The sequence below is a fragment of the Sceloporus occidentalis genome, unplaced genomic scaffold, assembly GCF_023333645.1.
Source record: "Sceloporus occidentalis isolate IW3139 unplaced genomic scaffold, rSceOcc1.0.p SCAF_4, whole genome shotgun sequence".
NCBI lineage: Eukaryota > Metazoa > Chordata > Lepidosauria > Squamata > Phrynosomatidae > Sceloporus > Sceloporus occidentalis.
The window spans coordinates 78999147-79026044 of record NW_028316984.1 but is presented as its reverse complement, the minus strand read 5'-3'; the positions used below and the strand labels follow the sequence as shown (position 1 = coordinate 79026044).

The 26898-nt window shown below is 44.5% G+C and overlaps 1 protein-coding gene across 1 annotated transcript in view; it reads right to left on the bottom strand.

Annotated features, from left to right (window-relative positions):
* The window catches only part of LOC149314052 (protein Wnt-6-like), a 57977-nt gene extending 33160 nt beyond the window's left edge, over nt 1–24817 (bottom strand). Inside the window, exon 1 of the mRNA XM_089523366.1 lies at nt 24647–24817. Within this exon, the coding sequence (XP_089379492.1) occupies nt 24647–24723 (77 nt within the window). The 5' untranslated portion in view covers nt 24724–24817. The remainder of the gene's footprint in view (nt 1–24646) is intronic.
* Between the last annotated feature and the right edge of the window lie 2081 nt (nt 24818–26898).

Genomic DNA, 26898 nt, shown 5'->3' with positions numbered 1-26898 from the left:
TAGACTACCACATGCAATTTCGGGCAATGGCAAGCTATTTTCAGGCAATGGGAAGTCAGTTCAAACACAATTTGAATTCACATAAATTTGCTGAACTAGCCCCACTTTCTGGCCCCACTTTCTATTCATTCGAAATTAAGAGAAATTCCTATCATGTGATAAACTCCTGAAGTGTCTCTCATTCATAGAGTTGCCATAAATTGAAGGTGGCTTGACTGCAGTTAACAACAACAAGAAAGGTGTATTCTTATGTACTGTTACACAGAATATATCTTATATGAGTGTGTCTGAAATTAGAGCCTCAGAGGAGGCCCAGTTGCATGTCCCAACAGCTTGTAGGGATAACTTGGTATGCACACACAGCAGGGCTTTCTCTGTAGCAACTCCCTGCCAAAGGAAGTCAGGCAGGCTCCATCTCTTTCAAGGTTCTGGCAAGCAGCCAAAAAACATTTGTCCTGTATAGACTTTGATATTTGAAACTACTCTGTTTTGTTTTTTTAAATTATATTTTGGCTTATATTTAGGCTGGGTTTTTCAAAACAAGTTGTAAAAGAGTATTTCAATTTTTTGAACTCTTTGTACTGTTTTAATTGCTTTTATTTGTTGGATGCCCTTGTGGGCCAGGGGGCAATATATAACTATTCTCAACAAACTAACTACCTAACTGTACACAACTCTACCATCCAGTGCAAATTACATGTGAATGAACATGCAAAAATTGGAATATAAAACTCAGTCCTGCCCTTCCTAACAACCTGAATCCGTGCAGGTTTACTTGGAAGTAAGCACTGAGTTCAAAAGATAGTATTCCCAAAGTAAATGACTATAGTTTAATTCTCTGTGAGATCCAGCATGGTGTAGTGGTTTCAATGTTGGAATAGGACACTGGGAAATCACGGTTCAGATCCCCATTCAGCCATGCAAACCCACTGGGTGATCTTTGGCAAGTCACACTCTCTCAGTCTCAGAGGATGAAAAGGACAAACCTCTGAACAACTTATGCCCAGAAAACCCTGTGATATGGTCACCTTAGGGTTGCTGTAAATCAGAAATGATTTGAAGGCACGTAACATGGATTTGTGATTGGTTGACCAGCCAAACCCATAGGGTGCTCAAAAATGCTCCTTTTCTTCCTGGAGAGAAGTGACCAGTGGGGTCCCACAGGGCTATTCAACATTTTCATCAGTGACTTGGATGACAGAATTGGGGGAATACTTATCAAATTTGCAGATGACACCAAATTAGGAAGAGTAGCTAATTACCCCAGAGGACAGGATCAAAATTCAGAATGACTTTGATAGATTGGAAAGCTGGTCCAAAGCTAACAAAATGAATTTCAACACAGAGAAATGTAAGGTTCTGTACTTAGGGCGAAAAAATGAAATGCACAGATATAGGATGGGGGACACCTGGCTGAATGAGACTACATGTGAAAGGGATCTGGGAGTCCAAGTAGACCACAAATTGAACATGAGTCAACAGTGCGATGCAGCTGCTAACAAGGTCAATGCGATTTTAGGCTGCATCAATAGAAGTATAGTGTCTAGATCAAGGGAAGTAATAATGCCATTCTATTCTGCTCTGGTCAGGCCCCACCTGGATTATTGTTTCCAGTTCTGGGCACCACAATTTAAAAAGGAGGTTGAGAAACTGGAGCATGTCCAAAGGAGGGCGACCAAAATGGTGAAGGGCCTGGAAAGCATGTCCTATGAGGAAAGACTTAGGGAGCTGGGGATGTTTAGCCTGGAGAAGAGAAGATTAAGAGGTGATATCATAGCCCTGTTTAAATATTTGAAGGGATGTCATATTGAGGAGGGAGCAAGCTTGTTTTCTGCTGCTCCAAAGAACAGGACCTGGAACAATGGATGGAAGCTACTGGAAAAGACAAAGGCTTTCATGGCTGGCTTTGGAACTCTACTGGGTGACCTTGGACAAGTCACACACTCTCAGGCAAACTCCCCCTCCCCTGAACAAATTTAGTCAAGAAAACACCGTGATAAGTTCTCCTTAAGGTCATCATAAGTTGGAGAGGGCCTGAAAGCACACAACAACAAGAACAAAACTCGACACAGAGCTGTTAATGAGATGTGGTCTTTTGGAGGTCTCTCATCAGGAGCCAGTTTGATGGCTCATGACAAGAATGAAGCTCAATTCTTCTTCTCTCTTCCCCCTCCGAAATCCCTGGACAATCATTACAACCTGGATGTGGAGATCTTTTTAATGAGAAAGGTGTTGGGCTTATTGAGAGGTACACCTTTGAAGTACAGCTACAGTCCTATTTAGGCCTGTTTGAAAATAAATCCTTGTTGAATTCCATGAGAAAAACTTTCAGGCAAGCCTGCCCTGCTCCATTAATTTCTGTCTTGGCCCATCCTTTTGTAGATACAAAAGCAAAGCAAAGCAAATTAAAACAAAAACACACCCAACGCTCCCTTGTTTTGTCAGGCCAACAAAATACCCACAATCCCATGAGACCAGTTGCTGGAAGAAGATGCCAGCTTGACTATGTTGTGTAAATAAGTTTCCAACAGAGTCTGGAGAATGCTGGGAGCTGGCTGGGGGATGCTGGAAGTTACAGTCCCCCAAGTAATGCTTCTAAGCTGTGATCCCAGTATATCCAGTCTGACTTGAGCTCCTGGGACAAAGTTGAAGCAAGCTGAGTGGCCTGAATTACTTGGAGGTCAGCAACGTGTGTGTGTGTGTGTGGGTGTTCAAATCACTTGTTCAATTATGACAACCTCAGAGGCAAAGGGCAAGATGACACCCTTTCTTCATTCCACATACAGAAGCAAACTGAACTGGTAGTTGAATCTAACTTTAGGTATGGCCTTTATCACCCCTGAGGACAGCAGGGTAATTGTGCATGGAGAACAGGTTGTGTGGGATGCAGGCAGCCCTGAAGTTCAAGAGAGGCACCAGTTTCTCTCTGATTTTGGAAACTAAATAGGGTCAGACTTGATTAGTACCACCAAGGAATACCAGGTGCTGTAGGCTCTATTTCAGGGGTAGGCAACCTGCGGCCCGCGGGCCGGATGCGGCCCGACAAGGCCTTGGGACCAGCCCCAGCCCGGTCCTGCCGCCAATTGCTGCTGGAGCCTTTGGCCTCTTGCGTGAGGGCGTGGGGCCTTTGGCCTATCAGGAGGAGGCAGGCAACGGGGGACAAGCGGTGGGCAAGGGGGGCAATTGTCTATAGAAGCCTCCGAAACATGCATTTATATTAACATTTTTTTAAAAATCAGCAAAAAATTTTGTGTGTCCTCCATTTTTTTAAAAAAGTGTCCTCCATTTGAAAATTTTGTCCCACATTTGTCCTGGTTTATTTATTTATGTAATTTTTTAAAAAAATATTTAATTATTTATTTTTTTGGCTTCGGCCCTCCAGTTGTCTGAGGGACAGCAACCCGGCCCTGGCTCAAAAAGGTTGCCTACCCCTGCTCTATTTCATAGGAAGGCAGTGGCAAGCCATCTCTGAGTGTTCCTTGACTAGTGGTCTGTCTACACTGTAGAAATAATGCAGCGTCCTGACACAACTTTAAGTGCTGTAGCTCCATCCTGTGGAATGAGATTAGTAGTTTAACAACGTCTTTAGCCTTCTCTGTTAAAGAGTGCTGGTGCCTCACAGAACTACACATCCCAGGATTTTGTAGGATGCAGCCATAGCAGTTAAAGTAGTATGAAACTGCATTATTTCTAGAGTGTAGATGCACTCTAAGAAACTGAACCTACATCTGCATGCAGAAACTGAGAAAAGCACTTTGTTTCCTGCTTGCCTTTGTGTCTCATTTTGTCCAACATGCCTCTCAAGAGCAGAAGGGTCTCGGGCCCAGGCTTTGCATGTAAATAGGTCAGTAAGCAATACAGGGAGAGCATTAGACTGACATGAGAAGTGGAAAGAAAAATGCTCTGTGACAGTATTTTTTAAAATATTCAAGCAACTTTTAAAAGTTTTTGCACAATGGGCTGTTATTACTCTAAACATTGTGCCCAGAGATCTCTGCTTAGCACTAGGAAGAAATAATAGTCCCACCCCAGGAAGATGAGGGGCTCCTGGGCACTGAAAAATGACTGGGAGGCCTCCATGTTTGCATGTTCTGACCATGACTGTGAGTGTGATATATTTTCATTGGATGGGATTATGCAATTAAGGACCGGGCATGCCATCAAAAAAGCTGAGCTAAGGTTACTTGTTGCAAATTCGACTTTAGTACTTGCTCCCTTGAGTGCTACCTTAATAAAGCATGCGGATATGTGTGTGTGTGTACTGCATACAATTAAGGAGTGGGGAAAATCCAAATGTAATGTGAGTTGGGTGGAAGGAAAACAAACAGAACTTTCCAGATTTCATATAAAATATAGGAAGACTTGCAGCCTTTCAGGATCTTGAGAGGCTAAAAGCAGTACACACACACACCCACACACACACACCCATATTTCAGATGGTTAGACTATTTATAGCTGTGGATTATGAAAGACAGAGCCAGTTCTATCACTGGGCAAACCAAAGCACTGTTGCGGGTAGCAGATACCAAGGGCAACCATCCTTCCACTTGCCTTTCTTGGAAGTCAGAGCTGAATGCATCCCACATAACCTGTACTCCACTCATAACAACCCTGCTGCCCTCAGGGGCAGTGGTGGCCAGAGCTAAAGCAAGATTCAACTATCAGTCCAGTTTGCTTCTGTATGTGGAATGAGGAAGAAGTATCATCTTGTCCTTTGCCTCTGGCAACAAGTGTCTTGCACTGGTCCTAATGGGAGTCATAGTTCAGCTTGAGGCCACCAGACTGGAAAAGGCTGAGCTGCAAACGTTTTGCCATGGCATGCAAGAGATGCAGGTAAGGGATATCACTGAGGTAAACAATAGTATGGCTGGATTTCAAGATGAACAAATAATAGACATCTCACATAAATCTATGATTTAGGGTGGGGTTTCCTGATGTGGTATATTTAAAGCCAACAAACAAGCTGGCCGATCTCGCTCACACATTTATTTCATGCAGTATGTATCTAAACTGTGGAAATGTATTGCAGGCCGAATATTGATGACAACCAGAAAGCAAAACACTGAAAGACCAAAGTATCAATCGTCCCCTACTGCAGCTTTCAGTTGCTACAAGTAAGTCCAAAGATTAACATTGGATCATTGCAAGGGCTTTGACCATATTGTGAGAAGTCATGACTCATTAGAAAAGGCTGGGAAGGTAGAGGGTAGTAGAAAGAGAGGAAAACCACATGCCAGATGGATAGACTCGGTCAGGAGCCCGCAGGCCTGAGCCTACAGGACCTGAGCAGAGAGGTAGGGTGGTGGTGGTGGGGCTTGGAGATGTCTCATTCACAGGGTCGCCATAAGTAAAGGTTGACTCAAAGGCAGTTAACAACAACAACAATAACGGCTGTTTTGTTTTTAAAATATCAGACAAACGTTGGTTAAGCATCCTTGCAGCAAACCGGCATTCTTTTTATAAGGCTTATAAGAAGTGCCTGGTTGGAATGTTACCCACAGGCCATAGTTTCTCCACCTGTTTAATGGCATTTAAACTAGCAGCCATGACCATAACATGTGACAGCACAGAATCATAGCGTTGGAAGAGACCACAAGGGCCATGCAGTCCAATCCCCTGCCATGCAGGAATACACAATCAAAGCATCGCCAACAGATGGCCATCCAGCCTCAGTTTTAAAATCTCCAAAGAAGATTTTTGGAAAGTGTGTTCCACTGTCATTCCACAGTTCCATAATTCCCATAGTTTATGAGGTTACTATCCTGAGTTTCTGTGCTGGCTGCAGAAGGGGAGAAACGTCCTTTCCCACAGCCAGAATGAAAACAGGGAAGCATAAAAACAGGGGGGAAATTACTAGTTTTTCTAAATAATACATTTTGGGCTAGTAGAGGTAGGATGGGGCTACAGTAGCCAAATATAACTGGCCTTCCATATCCACAGATTTTTTTTTATCCACAGATTCAAGCATCCACGGTTTGAAAATTTTCAAAATATCCTCCCTTTTTGGGAGAAAGGCAGGATAGAAAATAAATAAATAAATAAATAAATAAATAAATAAATAAATAAATAAATAAATAAATAAATTGCAAAGAAGAAACCTTCCTTAAGGGACACCATTTTACAATGTCATTGTATTTAACAGGACTTGAGCATCCATGGATTTTGGCATCCATGGGGGATCCTGGAACCAAACTCCAGCAGATACCAAGGGCCCACTGTACTTGCCAAGATTCCTTAATCTACTTAACTGTTAAAAGCACAGGAAGTTTCGCCTTTTTTCTTTTCTTTTTTGCATCTAGCTATTATAACAGATGTAAATGGAAGGAAAAAATGGAGAAGTATCTTTAATATTTATTTAGATTAAGGGATTTTAACAAGGTTATGTTCCCCTAGCCTAGAAGCTATACCTGTTAAAATTGCCCCTACCACAGAACTATTAAAGGTGCAAGAGTTCTGTCCTCTTTTGAAGGGTCAAATACCCTAAAGGCACCAGATCCCATCTAATCTTGGAAGCTAAATAAGGTGAGCCGTGGTTAATACTTGGATGGGAGTCCACCAATGAATACCAAGTACTGTAGGCTATATTTCAGAGGAAGGAACTGGCAAAACCACCTCTGAGTATTCCTTGGCTAAGGAAACCCTATGAAATTTATGGGGTCACCATAAGCTGACAGGTGACTTTAAGGCATGCAAACACACACTATAAAAGAGATGGGCTTTCATTCCTCTGCAGTAAGCATGGGAATCAAACACACCAGTGAAGGAGAGTCAGGCTTCTCTATTAAATCAGTCCATTTAACTTGCCCCAATGGAATATCTCATTAGCTGTGGCCACTAAGCAAACTGTTTAACAGAAGGTCATATAAATACATGGATCTGAATCCAATTGGTAGTCCCACCTAGACCAGACCATTGGATCCATGGGATTTACATACATTTTGACTTACAATTCAGCTATAGATTCAATGAGCCCTTTTAACAGTTGTATGAGGAGCAGAAATTCAACATGTGGCTTTCTTCATCAGGGTACCCATTCATGCTAGAAGACAGTCTTTTAATTTCTGCTTATTGAGGAGAAATGTTCATGAGAGGCTAGCCATTTTGATTTAATCTCACAAAACCATGTCTCCCAATGTCTTCTTTCCAGCCAACAGTTCCACCTTGGATCAATGAATTAATTGTTACTTTTCTTCATGTTTGTTTTACCTTTCCACTAGAAACAGATGCTTGCAATACAATACAAGAAAACAATAGCAAAATTCATCAGTCAGAAGAGAATAAATCAAATAGATTCAAAATTCAGAATGACAAGCAGAAACACAGAGCAAAAATGCAGAATGCTCAAGGATCATTAAAGCCTTGGTGGAAGAGATTATTTTCGCTAATTGCCAAAAATGAACAACAGATTGGACCAAAAGAATTTCCCTGGGGGAGAATTCTATAATAGTAGTGAATCTTACCCTCAAACCTGTTTGTCCTGAAGCTTACTCTTAGACTCAACGTTTGGAGTTTGGAAAAGTTACTTATTTATGCTACAGCTTCCAGAGCCTCACAGTCAACCTGTTTACTTCTGGGAGCTGTAAGCCAAAAAGTAATTTTACCAAAATCTATGCCTTCCACAAATAGTCAATATCCACTGCTGCTCAGATTTTGTTGAATATAATCCACCCTTGCTTCTTTCTGAGATCTGATTTACTCCAGGTTTGAGTCTGCCAAAGGCCCTGATCATATATAAAGTTGCCAATGCCTGCTATAAACAGCATTTTTAAAATCCAAACCAACCATTCACACTACATTGTTATAGTGCTATTATTCCACTTAGCTGATAAGACTGCCTTCTGTGGAATCCTGGGATTTGTAGTTTAGGGAGGGGCATTCAGAATTCTCAACCAGACTACAAACTCTAGAATTCCACAGGAGGCAGCCATCACTGCTAAAATGGAAGAATAGCACTATAACAGTGGCATTGTCCCTAGTTTTATGGCCAGTCAATTTAGTTCTGAAGAAGCAGAATCTGTCAAAAACTGAATGTTTATTATAATTCTGTACTGCATCTGAAGGAGTGGATTTATATCCACAAAAGTTAAATAAATAAAAGCCAATTAATCTTAAGGTGCTGCCACATTTATTTTTCTTTTCTTTTTTCCCTCTCCCTCCCTCCCTTCCTTCCTCTTTTTTATGCTGCAAGAGACTAACATGGCTACTTCTTTGAAAACTGTCAAAACCATGAATGTAACTCAAGTAGGCTTGATCTTATTTTCTCAATCTCAATGAACTTTGAATGACTTTGAATAATTACATAGTTCTCCATCACTAATATGTAACTTGCAGACAAACACTTTGCTGATACTGGAGGTTCTCAGAATAGCCATTACAGTGTCAGAATTGGTTTAAGACATTTGATTCATTTTCCAGAGGGGATAATCTGTGACAGCAAACACAAAAAGGTGCCAAAGCCTGTGTGTGTGTGTTTAACAATGAGGGAGAGACTCACTTTGTGAGTTTCAGGCACAGATGTAAAGCAACAAAATGATGTTTGAGTTTATGTAGAACCTTAAATTCAAACTTTGTTTTGATTCATTTGAAAGAGAAATATGCAGAAGCTTTTAGCAGATAATTACAGGTGTGGGAAATTTGTAGCTTTGCCAATGCTCTTGTCCCATCATCGCTGACTCTTGGGTGTATTGTGCGGGGGTGACAGAAGTTGGAGTCCACCATTTGAAAGACTGTGGCTTCTCCATTGTTGAATTACATCAAAAAAAGGGAAGGATCTGTTAGGTTTTATAAGCCAGTATGAGATGTTTACTCAGTGAATTATTAAACTGTTTGTTTTATATGTGTGAAATGGACTTTCCAGAAACAACATAAGAAAAAAAATACTGGAAAGCAGCTTATACAACTGAAGAATTCTTCTACAGTATTGGAGCAGAATAATTATGGATGCAGAACATTTTCTAAATCTAAAATACAACTGAATAATAACGTTGTTGTTACCATTCATGCTCTGTTCTTTGCTAAACTTTCAAAATTAGTACAATGAAGGCAGAAATTCAACAGAGACATGTTTTGCTTGCTTGAAGATTCAGTGATAGGTTTTGAAATGTCACCTATTGCTTTGAAAAATGACAGGTAAAGTTTTACTTGCAGAAGTGGTTAATGCTAAGTGGGAAGTAAAGGCACAGAAGCCCTGACAGAAAACAATTTGTTGACTAGGAAAAAACAATGAAATTAGACATTTTTTCCTTGCATGGTTTAGTAGATCTCTTCTAGCTATGATAAAGTATAGTCCAACCTTGGAAATGTTACTTTCAGGGGACTACAGTAGGGCTGGGGGAGTTCTTGGGGTTACAGTTTTAAAAGTACCTTTTCTAATCTTTGCACAGAATGCTTATAGAAAATGAGATGCACTTTCTGAATATTATTGAATCTGACCCCCTCGCTCTCTTTTTCTCCCCCAATCTCAGTGGGGGAAAGGCCTGTTCATGTTCAGCATCACTATGCCCTGGTTCTTGTCTTGCTTGCAACCAAGGGTTAGCCTTACCCTTAGGTAGAGTGAGAATTTTTCTCAAATGGCAGGTAACTGGAAGGCAGCAAGAATGACCCAGAGGAGACAACTGTGTGCCAAACAGCAAGCCCTACACCCCCTTAGTTGACCTATTGCCTTTCATGTACTGTGGAGGAGACAGTTCCATTACCAATGCTACTAGTGCAGCCACATTTTGTACCTGGAATGGTGTGGGAGTGTGTGCCACCTTGTTGTTCACTTCAGGCAGCCAATGGTCATAGGCTAGGCCTTAACCTTATGTTTTAATAATCAGCTATTAGGCACAGGCAACAAGGAATTGCACAAAGGTAAGGCATGATGGAAACAAAGACACATCAATGCTTGTATAAAGTGATTAGTGCGAGGAAAGTCTCACTTGTATAAAGTGATTAGTGAGAGGGAGCATGCCTGTCCTTTTGTTTCACCTCTCTGTTTCTTTCTTTGATCTATGTAGTCAGGCCTTTCCCCTTCCTTTCCCTTTCTTCCAAAAAGTTAGCCTTTGGTCTCCGTTTGCCTAGGAAAGGGAGCATCCAGAAGGCTCCTACCTCAGGATGACTTATATCCACACATGAGAACCAGCTTTAGAGGCTCTTCTACTGAAATCTAGGTAATCCTCTTTTTCTCTATCTCCTTCCCTATCCCAAGATGGATTTCCTGAAACAGTAAATGTAAGTTTCCTTCATTGCCTTACTAGAGCACCCTGAGTATTTCCCCCGTTTCCTACCACAAGCCCACATTGTACAGTATGCTGCACTCTGCTTGATATAGATACCAAACAGATACAGAACAAGTATGAAGGCAACTGATTAGGTTGGTGGAGGATGGTGTCATTCTCTCTCCCTCTTCTGTCAGAAGAAGGAAGCCCTTCCTGTGCTCCTAGCTATAGGGTGCAACTAAAGGCAAGAGACAGCTCTCCAACCCAACTCTGTTTAGTCCGCATTAGATTAGCCTCACTTCTTGCAGTTTAGTAACTTTCGAGGAATTGTTTACATAGTCATTTTAATTCCTAGTAGCAAGCTGGCTAGTTTATATTCATTGCTCTCTTCAGTGGTATACTCAGCAGCCAATCTACATATTAAAGTAGCTAGCCCAGACTTGAAAGAATAAATTATGACATGCTAACAAGAGTCAGAAAATGCCATCTCATCTTTCTGTGTTTTTGATTATACACCAGGGATGGGGAAAGTGAAATCACAAGTAGCCCACAGCGCCATTTATCTGTATTTGTTTTAGTTTTTGTAAGCCGCCCTGTGTCCCAGTATTGGAGATAATGCTGTATATAAATGAGCAATTACTATTACTATTACTGCTACTGTTTCTAGTAGTTATTATGATTAGTATTACTACTACTACTACTATTTGGTGTCCCCTAAGGAGTTTATCAAATGGGACGGGAGGTTCTCAATTTCGAAAGAGAAGATAGCGAGGTCAATTCAAAAATTCATGCAATTACGTGATTACTTATCACACCTTAAATTCGCTGTAATGGCCTCCCTGAACGCGACCCAGATTCTGTGCAAAGTAAGCCATCACATCGGTGGGTTATTAATTGCGAATTGGCACCCTTGCGCATGCTCAGTGAGACTCCAGATAACTGGAGCATAGCATGTTTAGGCGAGTGAGAGAGAGGAACCAAGGAACTGCATAATTTACAAAAGAAGTTGGGGGGGAGGAATGGTTGAAAGAACATGCTCTATTCACGTTAAAATGAACATATATTCACTCTTGTCACGTTAAAACGTGAATATAATGGTTATCCAATAGCTCTGGGTCCATGCCTCTTAATTAACAGGCAGCAGCCCCCTCTCAGCAATGCTGAAGGACAAGCAGAAGCAAAATTGAAGCGGAATTGCAGTGTGACTTCATGGCAAACCCCCCCTTCTGGATTGGGGGGGGGGACCAGGACCAAAGGAGACATGCACATCACACCAAACAACAGCGCACTGAGTGCGAAGTTGCCTAGGAATAGGGTTTATGACTTTGCTAGTTCACCAAATTTACTTAACTATGGATTGATGCATGATTGTATTTGGAGTGCGTTCAGACTGCCAGCGATCGCATGTGGTAACCTTTCATGCAATAACGTGAATACACATGATTGCATTCAAGATGACACTGGATTATACTTCCAGTTTCAGTCGTGTGATATCATCCTAAGAGACCACCTGAAGCCCCTAGTCCATCCCAATTTTTAAAGCTGATTTTCACACACCTAAGTACCACCCAAACACCCTTAAATGCACAAAAAATAAAGCAGCTTACCTTTTCCTCCCTTTCCTAAATGCTAAGAATCCCCCCCCCCACTGAAAAAAGCCTGAAAAAGAACTGAGATGTACAGTTGGCCCTCTGTGTCCACAGATTTTGCATCCATGGATTGAAATAACCATGGTTCAAAAATATTCACACAAAATAAATTTCAAATGCAAATCTTGATTTTGCCATTTTATATAAGAAGCACCATTTTGCTACACTGCTGTATATAATGGGACTGGAGCATCCGTGGATTTTGGTATCCATGGGGGGACCTGGAACCAAACCTCAGCTAGTCTTGAGGGCCCACTCTAATGTGGCATCATTTCCAGTCTCTCAGGAACACACCAATGCAGCTCACCATGATTCTGTGGGTTGTAAACTGGCATCTGTTTCTGTGCAGTTGCCCATCCCTATTATATACCCTATGGATCTATATAAGGGATGATGAGTAGAGGATATGGTAAACCCAGTATGGGGATCCCACCACTCAAAATAACTTTCCCAGGGCCAGGGATCAACACAGACTCTCTGAAAGGGCATTACCACAAGCAGGGGATCACCATCCACTCTGTGCAAAGCTGTGGGTCTATTTAGGCCCAGGAAGGGAAACATGTCGCTCTGCAGATGCTGTGAGACAGAGTCCATATCCCTAGGATCCTAATCAGCATATTCAGTGGTGAGATATGCTGGTAGTTGCAGTCCATCAGAATTTGGAAAACCCCAGTCATCCACGCTTGATCTAAGCATTAGTATTGTAGCTAGAGATGAGATTTCAAGGTAGCTCTGGTTGTTTCTGGATATGTAGGCTGCCTCATTTAAGACTTGTGTTTGAAAAATACATGGGTAGTCATTGTTATAAACTCATGCATGCAGATTTCCCTTGGAATCAATAATACTGCTTGCCATGAGTTTTTGCCCAAGTCAATCAGTATTTTCAGGATCTGTGTGTAAACGGGGGAGAGGGGGGGAGGAAGGCCAAGTATTTATAATGTGAAAGATGGATGAATAAACACAAGCGGACGGGAAGTGTGTTACTCAAGATCCCCCAGAGAGTTACTGGCTAAGCTGGGAACCAAACCCAGATCTTTCAGCAGCATCTTGGTCTTAGCCACAGGTTTCCCTCATCCCAGACCTTTGCAGTGGAAAGATGGCAAATAAATACACGCAGGAGCCACAAAAGCATTTCAGGTTCTCTTAGGAGAGGGTGGATGACGACTCCTTTCCTTTGCTTGTAGGTGGCATAGGCAAAGTGGCAAAGAAATTTGTGCCTAAAAGATTATTATAATCACAAAACCAGACCCCAGGGCAATGAGCCAGGGCTCCAGGGCTTTGGGTTAAAGAGTTTCCTGAACGTCACTTGTGTGCTTGACTCATACATGGCTTTGCAACAGAGTAATTAACTAGCTTAAATGTTGTACTGATAAAACCTCAGTCCCACGATTCAGCATCCACAATTTGAGGGCAGCAACTTGTACCAAAAAAATTAAAAATAAAAATGCATTAGTCCAGAACAGAACGTGGAAAGGTTACTTGCTTAGACTACAACTTTCAAAATCCTTCAGCCAGCTGTGCTACTGAGAGTTATAGTTTAAAAACCCTAACTTTTCCTAGTTCAATTTTTTGGATGGGTGTGTGTGTGTGTGTGTGTGTGTGTGTGTGTGTGTGATAACATTATCTCCAAAGCCTGTATTCATGTGGTCATCAGGTAAAAATATAGCTGTTCACTAAAGCCTTTGGGGTCTAACTCCAAAATGTTTGTGTTAAATTGGTTCTAAATGGTTTTATCCTTCTCAACCTGTTTTTCATTTGTTAACTTGGTTGAAATGAATTCAATCTATTACAACTATTTTTATGGTTTTAAATTATTTTAAAATGATTATATTGAATTTACTTGTATGTTGGCCCAAGATCTCATGATATAGGGTGGGATATAAATAAAATAAATAAGCCAGCTTTCCCAGGCCAGCACATTCTAGTTGAAATAGATGGTAGCTCCTATCATCCCCAGCCAGTGCTATACTAGTTTGGGATTATTGAGTGTGTAGCCCAATATATTTGGAGTATACTAGATTGAAGAAATCTGCTCTGATTGAAAGCAGAACCTCTTTGGACAATCACTTGGGCAGGGGCCTCTGCTCTTAAACTGGACTGAACTGAGGCTGTCGTATTTGAGGCATATCATGAGAAGAAAGGACTCACTAGAAAATACTATAATGGTTGGAAAGGCTGAGAGCAATAGGAACAAAGGAAGACTGCATTCCAGATGGATAGATATAGTTTGAGAAGCCACAGCCATTAATCTGCAAGAACTGAGCAGGGCTGTTGAGGATAGGGTGACTGAAGGTCTCTCATTCATGGGGTTGCCATAGGTCAAGACTTGAAGAAAATGAACAAGATACTATGTAGACCTCAGTGGGTGGGGCATCAAGAAAGAAGGAGTGGCTTAAATATCACAGGGTTTACAGATTGCAGAAACTCAAAGCAGTGTTAAAGTACCACCCATTATTAATTGTTTCTTTGGCTGCCCTCTGCTGGCTACTTTTCTCCTTTCAAAACATGGTTCTGCAGTGGTGAAAGAAAGAGAACAGACTGCAGGGCCCTTTTCAGGTCCAAAATACAATCTCCTGGGGAAGTGGGCTATTCAGTCTCAGTCTGTGTTTCCCACAAGCCCTAGTGTTGACTGTCCAAGGATTTATCTGTGTTGATAGAAATCCACTCTAACTCAGATCAAGGATGGAGGCCTTCTTTGCCAAGTTGTTTTTGTGGTGGGAATAAGTACATCTCTTTAGATCTGAGATGACGCCATTAGGGCTTTCTGGTCCCCCAAGGAGCAAGATGGTGATAATGTCAAAACCACAAGGATGAGATTAATCAAATGTTGTGCCCAGAGACCATGGTAACAGTGGCCAAACTTTTTATACGTGATTAGATTACTCACAGAAGGACCAGCTCTCAACACCTATCATATCATCGCACCAGCAGACAGTTTGTCCAGTGCTGTGAAAAAGGCTTATATATTTCCCCCCAAACGATATGGTTAAATTAAATATATCCCTCATCAACTTACTTTGTGTATTACTTCCTGGAACACAAAGGACACACAGTGTGTGAGAAAATTGGCCTGGGGCACATACATATACAAGATTATTCAACTCAGATTAAGTTACAGTTTGACATTCTTCGAGTAGATGCCCTAAAATGTGACTGGACAGAAGACAGATCAAGAACTTCTGAGAGATCTCTAGGTGATCTGGAGTAGACTGGCAAGAATTCTTTAAACTTAATCAAAAATGACTCCTTTCCATCAGAGGGCTAAATTTCACTGCTGAAATCAAGGAATGTTGGGATAACTAGGAATGGGAAAGCTATGTGTTCTGTCCATATTTGGTACTCAAAGCAAATACCAAATTAAAACAAACTCAAATCAAATTAGACTTTTAAAATGTCTTTGTGTACCATCCTTGCAACTGTCACTAGGTCTCATAGCGATATTGAACGCAAGGCAGTGTCTGTGTATAAGTTATTGAGCCATGAACAAGGTTTTGTTATTGACATAAAAAGCTAGGATACCCAGAAGATTGCCTGCTGCTATCTGGGCCAAACTGACACTTCAGATTCTTGGCACAAGCCTTATCGGCTGTTCCACATCCAATCTATTGTGTTACAGCATGGTCAATCCTTCTCAGTGGTGGCACCCACCCTCTGGAATATTTTCCCCAATGTGAGCTGAAGACTGTACTGTATTTTGTTTTAAGCACCTACTGCAAATACACCTGTTTATACAGACGGACCTCAGTTTACCATATCTGCTCTATTTTACTGTTGTGATTGGCGTGCTTCTAAGAATTTCTTGTTTTAGAATTGTTTTGCATTTTATATTATATTTATATTATATATTTATAAAATTTATGTTCGATCTGAATTGTGATATCAGCTCTTTAGGGATTTAATTTTGTGAATCAATGAGTCAGTCAGTCAATCAATCAATTGATCCATCCATCCCTAGACTCAGAATTCTTTAATGCTATGTCCCTCTTTCTAGTCTCCAGCTTGCGGATCTTGAGGTATGAGCAAAATCTCAAAGCAGATTCTCTCAGGGGCTCAACAGACCAGCACTTTATGCCAGCCTGGATGCCGACTAGGGTTCAACGTTCACACACTGGAAACCCTTACCGCACCACCACGCCACCATCATGGTGCATGCCTGTCCACACGACAAGCACCATGATGAATCCATGGCACGCAATGTCTAAACGGTGCTGGCCAGAAGGGGGATCATCATGGCGTGCAAGCGCGCCTGGGACACCCCTTCCAGGAAGCTGCTCAGACCAGCTTCTATTAGGGAGTGGGTCGGTGCCGCAGTGTGTGGTTGCTGCGGCACTGACCCGGCACAGGAAAGAGCAGCTTCCAGCCACCCATCTGTACTGCCCCTCAGTCTGTCCAACCCAGCCCTAAAGCTTTATGAAAACATTATATCACTGTATCCAAGGCTGGTGATGACACCCTCCCCATCCTGCCTGGTCCTTTGGTTTGCTGAGAACATTAGTTTTCCTTCAAAATGTTTGCTATTCCCAGATATTTTTTCAAAAATACCCACTATAAGGCTACAAAGTAGGAAGAAATGTTGTCAGTGATGACCCAAGGTACTTTATTGTGTGAGGCAAAGGAGAAAGATAGCATCAATCCCATCACTATTACAATTGCAGGTGTAAACTAGAGTGGCAGTTGATTTGTACTTTAACACTGGTGACAGGAGAATTCCCTCCCTCTGCCTAAGGGTAGGGCTAGCCTTCATAGTTGCTTAGCACTAAAACACATGCCATTTACAGCTCGTGCTACTATACTCATGTCCTGTTTGTGGAGTTTATTATTTATTGCTTTGATGAACTGGTTTCATTTGATTTATGTCCCACTTTTTTCTCCCATAACAGGATCTGAAATTAATGACAAGAATTATCTCTATATATTCATTTTAATATATTAACATAAATATGGACTGAACTTAAGATTCTATACTATAATCAATTAGCAGCTTTTAAAAAAAACACCTGAATCCATGATTAAACAAGATCTACATGCAAAATATGAGTCTAGTGAAACTGTATCACTGTGTATCTTGCTCATTCAGTAGTCTAATCCTTTTCACCACCTCCGGTGAACTTTACCTGTTGTTTGAACCCACAGTATGTTCATGGTACCAATATGGAAGGCCTGCAGTGGATCAACAAATTGCACACTTGTAAAGCGTATATTTATGAATATTGTTCATATTTATGAATAAATAATATTATGTTTATAAATGGCAACCAATACCATAGAGATAGGGGTGTTACCAATCTCTGTAAAGAAAATAAATTCCAAACTACCCTTTCAGCATTGAAATTCAGATAAAATATGCAAAGAAAGCAAACACTTGTGCATTTGACTCTCTAGCATTGTGATTTCTTTCAGTGCTCACAGCTAGCACACCATCGGCTAGCCAAAAAGCTAGTATGCTGTACATCCAATCATTATCTCTTGACCACTGGAAATTCAGCTTCACTCTCTTCTGAGTCCTTCATCACCACCATCACCAATGGCTACTTAGTCATTAGTTCACTTGAACTTTTTTGGGTTTCCTGAAATTCTGAAACATGAGTGCATACAACCAACACTGACAAGGAAAATACCAAAGTTCTAAGTGCAATCCAGAGCTCAGGAGATGTTCCTCTTGGGGAGGGGGAGTTTGGGGGTCAGGTACAACTCCCAGAATCCCCCAGTTATGACTATGCTGGATGGGACTTCTGGAAGCTGCAGTAAAAAAAGGGAATATGACCAAGAGCTGTTCTTTTGGATGAAATGAGCCTTTCCATTCTACCACTGAGCTCAACAGGCAGAGCCTGGATAGGCTGTTTGTACAGTGTGTGTGTTTGTGTGTGTAGACGGGGGTTTGTTTTCCTCACTGCTTTGCAGCTGGGTTATTTTAAAAAATTAATTTTAAAGAAAAGCCAAGAAGAAGCCAACTCATGCTGAACCTCTGCCCTTTTCTGCATTATCCCTTAAGCTTCCAGCTCCAGCTCTGCCAATGCACACAAGGTAATCACAGTCTCTCCTCCAGATGACGCTCTGGTCATCTTTTGCCATCCAAGATCCCAATGGCTTTAATTCTAAATATCCTACTTAAATTAGAGCTTTGTGTATCTCTACCATATCCTTGTTGTACCTAAGTGTCCACTTCACCCTTCAGTGACCAAATATTCTACAAACAACTTCCAAATACACCCTAGAAACAGCTGCAACTTCACAGCTAGTCTTTTCATGTGTCAGTGCATGTGTTAAAAGAGCAGATATTAATATTTTGATATTAAAGCAAGAGAAGAGAAGTTATAAGCCAAGCTCAGAAGGGTTTTGGACTTTGCTTGTTGTTGTTGTTTTGTTTACTTTCAATGGACTGCAAATCCCCAAAACCCACACATAAGTTGACCAAGGGTTGAGCTGGGTGGACATTTCTGCACATTGTATTTCAAAGATGTTAACTTTTCTGAGCACTGCTGTATTGTTTGCAGTAAAACTTCCAACTTGTCAGTCACTGAGAGAAAGCTTAGCTCCAGGGAGTTAACATTGTGCCTTGTACTGACATACACAGAGGAATATACACATAACTTCCCATTCTCTTCACTGACACAAACCCTCCCATGCCAAAAAATGAAATCCCAGTGTGATCCCCTTGATGTGTATTAATTTTGAAATTCATTCAGAAATCTCCCACAGCAGGAGGTCCTCAGTCTTTGCTGTCAAGAACCTGCCCTAAGTCAAGAAAACAACAGCCCAAGCCTCCCCAAGCAGAACGAAGGGCCACTTCTCACGAGATGACCACCGGGCTCGGCTGCAGAGACTGCGTAATGCTGACTACACACAGCACTTTTGGATCTTTTCACCCGCACTAGGTCAACCCTTTACCAATATGCTTGCCTGCCTACTGCCACTGGGTGCTGCAGGGTAGTAGGCCTAGTGGGGCAAACAGAGCTTGAAGAAATTACTTTTGGGGCTTTAGCTCCCAGAATTCCCAGTGCTGACTTGGAGATAGAATCCTTCTAAAATAGTGTTTCTTTCTGTGGGACAGAGTGGTCTTTTTCGGGAGATACAGAGGGCCCTTGGTATCATTTGGAGCCTTCTCCCCATGGATACCAAAATCTGTGGATGCTCATCCCATTAAATACAGCAGCATAGATAAATGGTGTCCCTTACATAAAATGGCAAAATCAAAATCAAAATGAATGAATATTTTCAAGCTGCAAATGGTTGGGTCTGTGGATACAGAATCCATAGATATTCTGTACTATGAGGATGGGGAGGGGCAGAAGAAGGCAAAAACTGGTGACAGAATGATGTAGTAAGACTTTTTGGGATGTTGGTCATCACCAGTTTGGGACAGGTACCATTTGGACTCTGTTTTGGCCAGAAAAAAGTTCTGAAGAGGGGCTGACTAGCAACATGAAGACAGTTCCTGCACAAGAAGGTGGAGTGAAACTGTGTTTTGGGGATGGTTTTCTATTCAGATGGCAAAGTATTAGCCACTTTAGTCTGTTGTTAAGAGGAATGAGAGGAGGAAACTAAAGAATGTCAAGTCTGGGGGAGCACATGGCCAGGTTCCCTCTTGCCCCCCAGGAATTTAGATTCATAGGCTGCAGGATGTCCCTGCAGTGTTTAACCTGTAAAATAATCCAACATTTTTTCAAAACCAGGAGTTTATTTGGTCATTTCTATCTTTAAAGGGGGGCGGGGGGAATTTGGCAGTCCATGGGGTTCCTAGAGTCTCCCGGATCAGAAGATTGACTCAGGCCAATCAGAGGTACCTACTCCTACTCCAGAGCAGAAGGGCAAGGCTAGTGAGGATTGCTAAGATTTCTCCTCAGTCTTTTTACTGATCACAGTTTGGAGAGGGCAGATGAATAAGCATGGAAGTAGCAGCTGGGAAAGACAGAAGACTCCAGAGTCAGAAATGGGCCCTTCATTGATATGTGGGCCTCAGCAGCTGCCTGACAATACCAACTTCTTGTACCAGTCTTGCACCAGTATTTTACAAGTTTTTCTTAGGGCGGTAAAAACAGGAGGCATAAATTGGCAGGAGTAGGGCCAGTCCTACCATTAGGAAAAACTATACAAGTCCTTCGGTCAGCATATTTTGAATACATTAAAGAAAAACAAATGATTTGTTATAAATGGATTTTCAATTTTTTATTATAGTTATACTACTAGGGATGTGGGCAGAGGAGTTTGTGTAATTTTCTGCCTCAGGTGCCAAAGAAATTTGATTGGCTTTGGGTACTATGCACCATGACTGAGGCCTGTGTGCATGCCATTTGCTGCTCAACTCCAGGCAGAAAAATATTTAGGGGGCAGGACTGGGAATCAAATTAATGAAGAGGGGCTTTCGCCCTATGTGCCAAGAGTGTAGGATGATATAATATTTCTACCCCCATACTGGCTGCCAAGGTTTTGAGACTAAAGAAGACATTCTTCATTGAGCTAGGTCTCAAAGCATTAGCTGTCTTAATCTGTTGCAGCAAAAACAATTTTAAAAATCCTCAAGTACTTTAAAGACTGATTAATTTTGTGTGGCACAAGCTATTATAGAGTACAACCCACTTTATCAGTTGCATCAAGTGTTATCAAGAATTCCAAGTGCACACACATATATATATCTAAGTATAAAGCCGGTGTGGTGTAGTGGTTTGAGTTTTGGATGATGACTCTGGAGACCAGAGTTTGAATCCAGGCTCAGCCATATAAACTCATTGGTTGACCTTGGGCAAGTCACACTCTCTCAGCCTCAAAGGGTAGCAATGGCAAACCCCCTTTGAAGAAACTTGCCAAGAAAGCCCCATGATAGGTTCACCTTAGGGACACCATAAGTTGGAAATGACTTGAAGGCACACAACAATACACACACACACACACACACACACATACACACTGTTTGCAAAGGGAGCAGGAATATGGCATCTTCTAGGAGCTAGAGCCCAGTGAAAACAAAGGGAAAGTAAATAACAAAGAAACAATAATACTAAGAGTGACAATTACATTCTTAACATCGCTCACCTTTTGTGACCGTTAAAGCAAACATCCCAGCACCATTCAAATTACTGACACATGTACAGTGGTAGAAAACATTCATCCTAGTTTAGACCTCTGGAGATAGACTAAAACCTCCTAATGAATCAGAACTGTGTGACTGAAAAAGTTAGGTCTTCACAAATTCCTCTCTACACCTCCATGGATTCACAAAAAATATATTTTTTGTATAAGTGACAAAGCCACCAATGATCAAAGGGACACATCTGAATAAGCAAGTTTGCATATGTGGAGAGGCCAGACACAAAGAGAAGGTTCCTATGGCTTGACCTGTCATTACTTGAAATGCTGCACTTTCCAATGGGGTCAGTCCATTCACATTCTCAACTGCCAGTCACTGGGTCATGAGGAACATGCATGTGTAAAATCAGCCTGATGTGTGTGGCAAGCACCAGGGCAAGTCTACTCTCTGTCTTCTGGATGGACTGAAAGTCATACTGGGAGTGGCAGGGGTGGTGTTGGTGGTGTAGGATTGATCAGGAAATTGTTAAGTTACAGTCAGGAGACCAGACAGCCCCCCTTTCCAGGAGATGTCCTATATTTCAACTTTGTCTCCAGGAAGGATTCCAGAATGTCCTCCATTTTGATCATGACCATGTTTACTGTTCCCCTTTGAGAAATTGTCAACTAGTAGGATAGGCTAGAATGATTCTTCTAAGTTCTTTCCTCCTAGGAGCAGCAGCAGACAAGACTTGTCCTCAGAGCTCTGGGTGTGTTTGGTGCGGTACACACTGCCAGTAAGCGGCATACCAGCACCGATACTAGGGTTAGGGATCACGTGGCAACTGCACGGTCCCTAACCCTAGTACATAGGGGCAGCACAAGTAGGGCGCTTATGTCACAAGTGCACCAATGGCGCACTTGCGACGTCACTGTGGCGCCGCAGAAAGAACCGCAGTGACAGTGTGCTGTTTGGAGGCTGTGCTGTCCATGTGGAGAAAAAATGGGTGCCGGCAGGCCGCCATTTCTTGGCAGTCTGTCCCGGGCTTTTGTTTCGCAGAGGGGGAACGGACTGCAAACATGTTAGGCAATGGGCTGCTTGCAGACACAATGTAAGTGTTGAGAGGGTTCTTTCCCCTTAATTTCAGCACAGTGGGCAAATGAAAGGAATAATTTAAATGTTGTACATAATAAAATACAGCATATATACAATAGCTGTCTATGGGATGCAGTAGCTTAGTGGTTAAGACACCAATTCTGATGACTGGAAGAGTGGAAGGTGCAGTCATGCTGGCCACATGACCACCAGAACACTCTTCAGACAATGCTGGCTCTTCATGTCAAGGGACTACCTTTCTCTTTTACTATAGCTGTAAAGAAACCATATGAAATGGATTTATATTTAAATGAGTTCTTTTGGCTTTTATTGGGTAATGGCCTACATTTCTCTGGAATGTCCTCCATTTTGTGGTGCCTTGCCCTTCTTTGCAGTTATGACATCTGGTCACCCTGGTTATACCTTCTTAAAGAGACCCACTGTCCTCATCACCTAACTCACAAAAGGCTAGACAGTGACTCTCCCTGGCTTTCTCTGGAAGAACTGGAGAGGGTGAGGGGAGGGGCTGGTCTATTTTGCTTTGGTCAGGCTGCACCAGGAATCTGTGACCAGTTCTGGGCACCACAATTCAAAGAAGCTGGAGTGTGTCCAAAGGAGGGCGACTAAAATGGTGAAGGGTCTGGAAACCAGGCCTTATGAGCAGAGACTTAGGGAGCTGGGTAGCTTGGAGAAGAGGTGATATGATAGCCCTGTTTAAGTATTTGAAGGGATGTCATATTGAGGATAGAGCAAGTTTATTTTCTGCTGCTCCAGAGAATGGGACCCGAGGCCAATGGATTCAAACTACAGGAAAAGAGATCCCACCTAAACATTAGGAGGAACTTCCTGACAGTAGCTATTGGACAGCTGCATACGTGCTGGAGCCTCCTTCTTTGGAGGTCTTTAAGCAGAGGCTGGGTGGCCATGTGTTGGGGATGCTTTGGTTGTGAGTTCCTGCATGTCAGAAAGAAGTTGGATTGGCATGCCCTTGAGGTTTCTTCCAGCTCTATGATTCTATGCCTTGCCTTCGACCAAAGGCCCCGCTGTCCTGGGGGAGTTGCCTCCTCCTTGGGCACAGCCATGGACCATGCCTTGCGGAGGGGCGAGTGGAGGGGAGTCCCCCTATATTTCAGGCATATGGGGCGGGGTGGGGCCTTGCTGCAAGGGCTGCTTTTGGGGACCATCCGGAGGTGGGTGGGCGAAAGAGGCATGGCAAGGGTCGGCCCGGGCTTGATCGGGGAGACACAAGGGCTGAGATGAATCACCTTCTAGCTAATGAATTATTATGGCCCGGATGGCAGGGAAGGAAGGGAGCCTGGGGAAAGGAAGGGAAGGGAAAGGGGAAAAAGCACTTAAAAAGGGATCAGGACAGGTTGGGTGAAATTCTTAATAGATTTAAATAGGTCATGTTTCGACAGATACCTGGGCTTTTTTTCCGAGGCTGGGTCTCGTTGGTGTAATGAACTCCGCACAAGGCAAAGGGGCGCAGGAGAGGGGGAGAACACCTTCGCCTTGCCCCGATCTTCTCTTTCCCCCATTAAAGCTGAATTAAAGTACCCCCTCCTGCCTCCCTACACAGAGCCCCCCCCCCCCAGCGCCCTCCTTCCTTGGCCTTCGCAGAGGAATGTCGCCCGGGGACAGACCCGCGTTCCTCGTCCCCCTCGCCTGGCTTTCCCTGGCCATCCCCGGGGGCTTGGGACGGGGCGGGAGAGGGACCGGAGGGGGGCGGGCTGGGGGCTTTCCCAGATTTCCCTCCGCTAGCACTATGGCCCTCGTGTCTTGGGATGCATCCACACTGGAGAAATAACCTGGTTTGGCTCCGCTTTAACTCTTTCTGGTTCTTTGTTGGAGTTTGTTGTGGACCCAGAGCGGGCTGCTCGACGAGGCGGGACGGGAAGTCCTGATTTCAGGGAGCTGTGGCTGCATCCGCACGGCAGAAACAATCCAGTTTGATACCACTTTACCTGCCCTGGCTCCATGCTGTGGAATTCTGGCATCTGTCGTCCGTCGTGGCCCCAAAGGTCTCCGACAGAGAGGGCTAAAAGTCTCACAAAGCTATCCTTCCCAGAACTCCCTAGCATTGAAGCTGGACAGTTAAAGTGGCGTTAAACCGGATTATTGCTGCAGTGCGGAGCAGCCTTTGTGCAACCCAAGGAACAAGGCACGTCCTCTTTTTCCCTCTGCCTAAGAGGGATTCCAGAAGGTCCTCCATTTTGAGCGTGGCGAAGAGGGACGGATTCCCTGGAGTGTTTTGAGCTTTGATTTGGGGGTGTCTTGCATTTGTTTGGAAATGGGATGCCCTCCATTTTGCTGCGCCTGGTCCTCCTTTGCGCGCGCTCTCTCCCTCCCTCCCTCCCTCTCTCTCTCTTCTTGCAAAGTTGTGTTCCTTGCGAAGTTTAGTGAGGAACCCTTCGGGCCAGGTTTCAAAGCAGGTGTGTGTGTGTGTGTGTGTGTGTGTGTGTGTGTGTGTGTGTGTGGTGCGTCAGGTAAAGGAGAGCCAGCGTGGCCTAGCTGTTGGAGCGCTGGACCACGACTTTGGAGACCAGGGTTCGAATCGTGGCCACGGAAACCCACCGGGTGGCCTTGGTCAAGTCCCACTCTCTCAGCCTCGAGGGAAGGCAAAGGCAAGCCTCCTCCGGAGCATCGAGGCTCTGCTGGAGGGCTTCCCCTTCGGTCCCTGCCTGCGGGCCCTTACTCACCACCAGAGCCCGATGATGTTGGCGGGGCAGAGCAAGATGAAGAAGAGCCCCATCTGGGTCCGGGAGGGGGGCAGCATCCTGAAGCGGGGAGAGAGTGGCCAAGGGACCCAAGCCGGGATCGGGGCCCGAAGAGCGTCCTTCCTTCTCCAGCGCGGGGCCCGGGGCGGCGTCGGGGGCGTGGAGCAGGGAAGCCTCGGAGGGGCCCAGCGGGCTCTTGGGCGGCGGGTGGGCCAGGGCCGAGGGCTGCCGCTGCTCTCCGTCCCGGGGAAAGGAGGAGGCCGACAAGGCAGGCGGAGAGGGAGGGAGGGAGGGAGGGAGGGGGAGGGAGGGAGGCGGCGGCTGCTGCTTCCCCCTGAGAGGCAAAGCGGAGCACATGGGGAGGAGAGGGGAGGGGAGGGCCAGAGGAGACCCAGGGAGAGGAGGGAAGGGGAAGGGGAAGGGGCTGAGCCAGGGCCAAGCGCCGCATTCCGAGCGCACCGCGATTGCCATCTCCCTCCGGCGGCCCGACAGAAGGGAGGGGGACAAAGGCAGAGATGGGGGGGAGGCAGAGAAGCTAGGCTGGCAGCCCTGAGGAGACGAGGGACCCCACCGCAAGCGAGCCCCTTGCTCCCCAGCCCCCGCAGGGTCTGGCTGGTGTGTGCCTTCCAGTCATTTCCGACTTACGGAGATCTCATGGGGCTTTCTGGGCAAGTTTCTTCAGAGGAGGGTTGTCCATCCCATTCTCTGAGGCTGAGAGAGTGTCCAAGATCCACGTTGTTGCTGCTGTTGTTGTTGCTGCAGTGTGCCTTCAATGCGTTTCCGACTTATGGCGGACCCTAGCACCTTTCTTCAGAGAGTGGGCTTTGCCATGGCCATCCTCTCTGCGAGTGAGAGAGTGTGACTTGCCCAAGCTTTGCCTGGAGGAGGTTCGCCCTTGCATTCCCCTGAGGAGGCTGAGAGAGTGTGCCTCACCCAGGACGTAGCCAAGGGTGGGGGGGGGTTCTTGTGGTCCGGAACCCACCCCCCCTTCCGTTAGATAAAATGAATGGTGGGTGCTGCCGCGCCGCCGTACCCAGCCTCATTATAATGGTGGCACTTAGTCTGGACCCCCCCTTCCCAAAATCCTGGCTACTGCAGGGCAGCTGGAAAAGGCCAGGCTGTCTCTCCTTTGCCTGAGGCACCTGACTCCTTCCCCCCTGCCCTCCGCCCTGCTCTCAACCCCGTCACTAAGCATCGCCGGGACAGCTCTCGATCCCCTTCCCTTCCAGATTGGGGCTTCAGCGAGCAAAGCGGCGGCTTCTGGCCGCCCACCTGGACTGGAAGAATTTGCACCCAGCTCCGGCGGCTAAAAAGAGCCTCGCGGGCGGAGGGATGGCCCTCGGGAAAAAGTGGTCGCGGGCCAGCCGGTTTCCCCCACTCGGTCCCCCGAAAGAGCCTCCTCCTGCTCCGGCTGCGGCCGCTCCCTTTCCTCGCCCGGCCTTTGGAAGCAGCGAGCGATGCCCCGCCGGCACTCGGGGCGTTTTCGGAGGCCTTCCTCTCTGGCTTCCTTCGGCAGCAAAGGCTTGGGGTTCTTCCCTGTCGTGTTCAGGCATTGCTGGCGTCGGGGACGTCTAGCATTTGAACCTCGGGATTCAACCGAACCGTGCTCCTGCACCTCTTTTCTATCCTAAGACTGGGACATTTTGAACCGATGTGTAAACAGTGCTCTGAGCATGGGCAGAGTGCGTCCTTGTGTAACTGAGGAAAACCACTCACTGTTATCCGAAACACACACACACATAGGGGCGTCCATCCTCTGTCTCCACCAGTCCGGTGCTTGCCAGATGTGTGTTGGACTACAACTCCCCTCAAACCCAGCCACTACGCAAAGCACCAAGCTGGGGAAGACATGTACTGTACACGGACAGTGTTGTTGTCCACTCCGTTTCTTGCTGTTGTCTGTCTTCAAGTCGTTTCTGACTTATGGAGACCCTAAAGCAAACCTGTCACGGGGTTTACTGGGGTTGAGAGTGTGTGGCTCACCCAAGGTCACCCAGTGGGTTTCCATAATGATCAAGCCACTATCCCTTCTCTTCTTTACTCCTCCCTTATCTGTTGGAGCCCTACAGAATCCGGAGTGATTCGCTCCCTACCCACAAAAACCCACCAAACTCAGGCTTGGTCTGAGAGAACTACTCAGCTAGTAGGTAAATTTTTTAATTGGAAGACTGTTCTGCATTCCTCCAGTACTTCCAACCACAGAGTGACCGGATGTCCGCCTTTCCCAGGACATG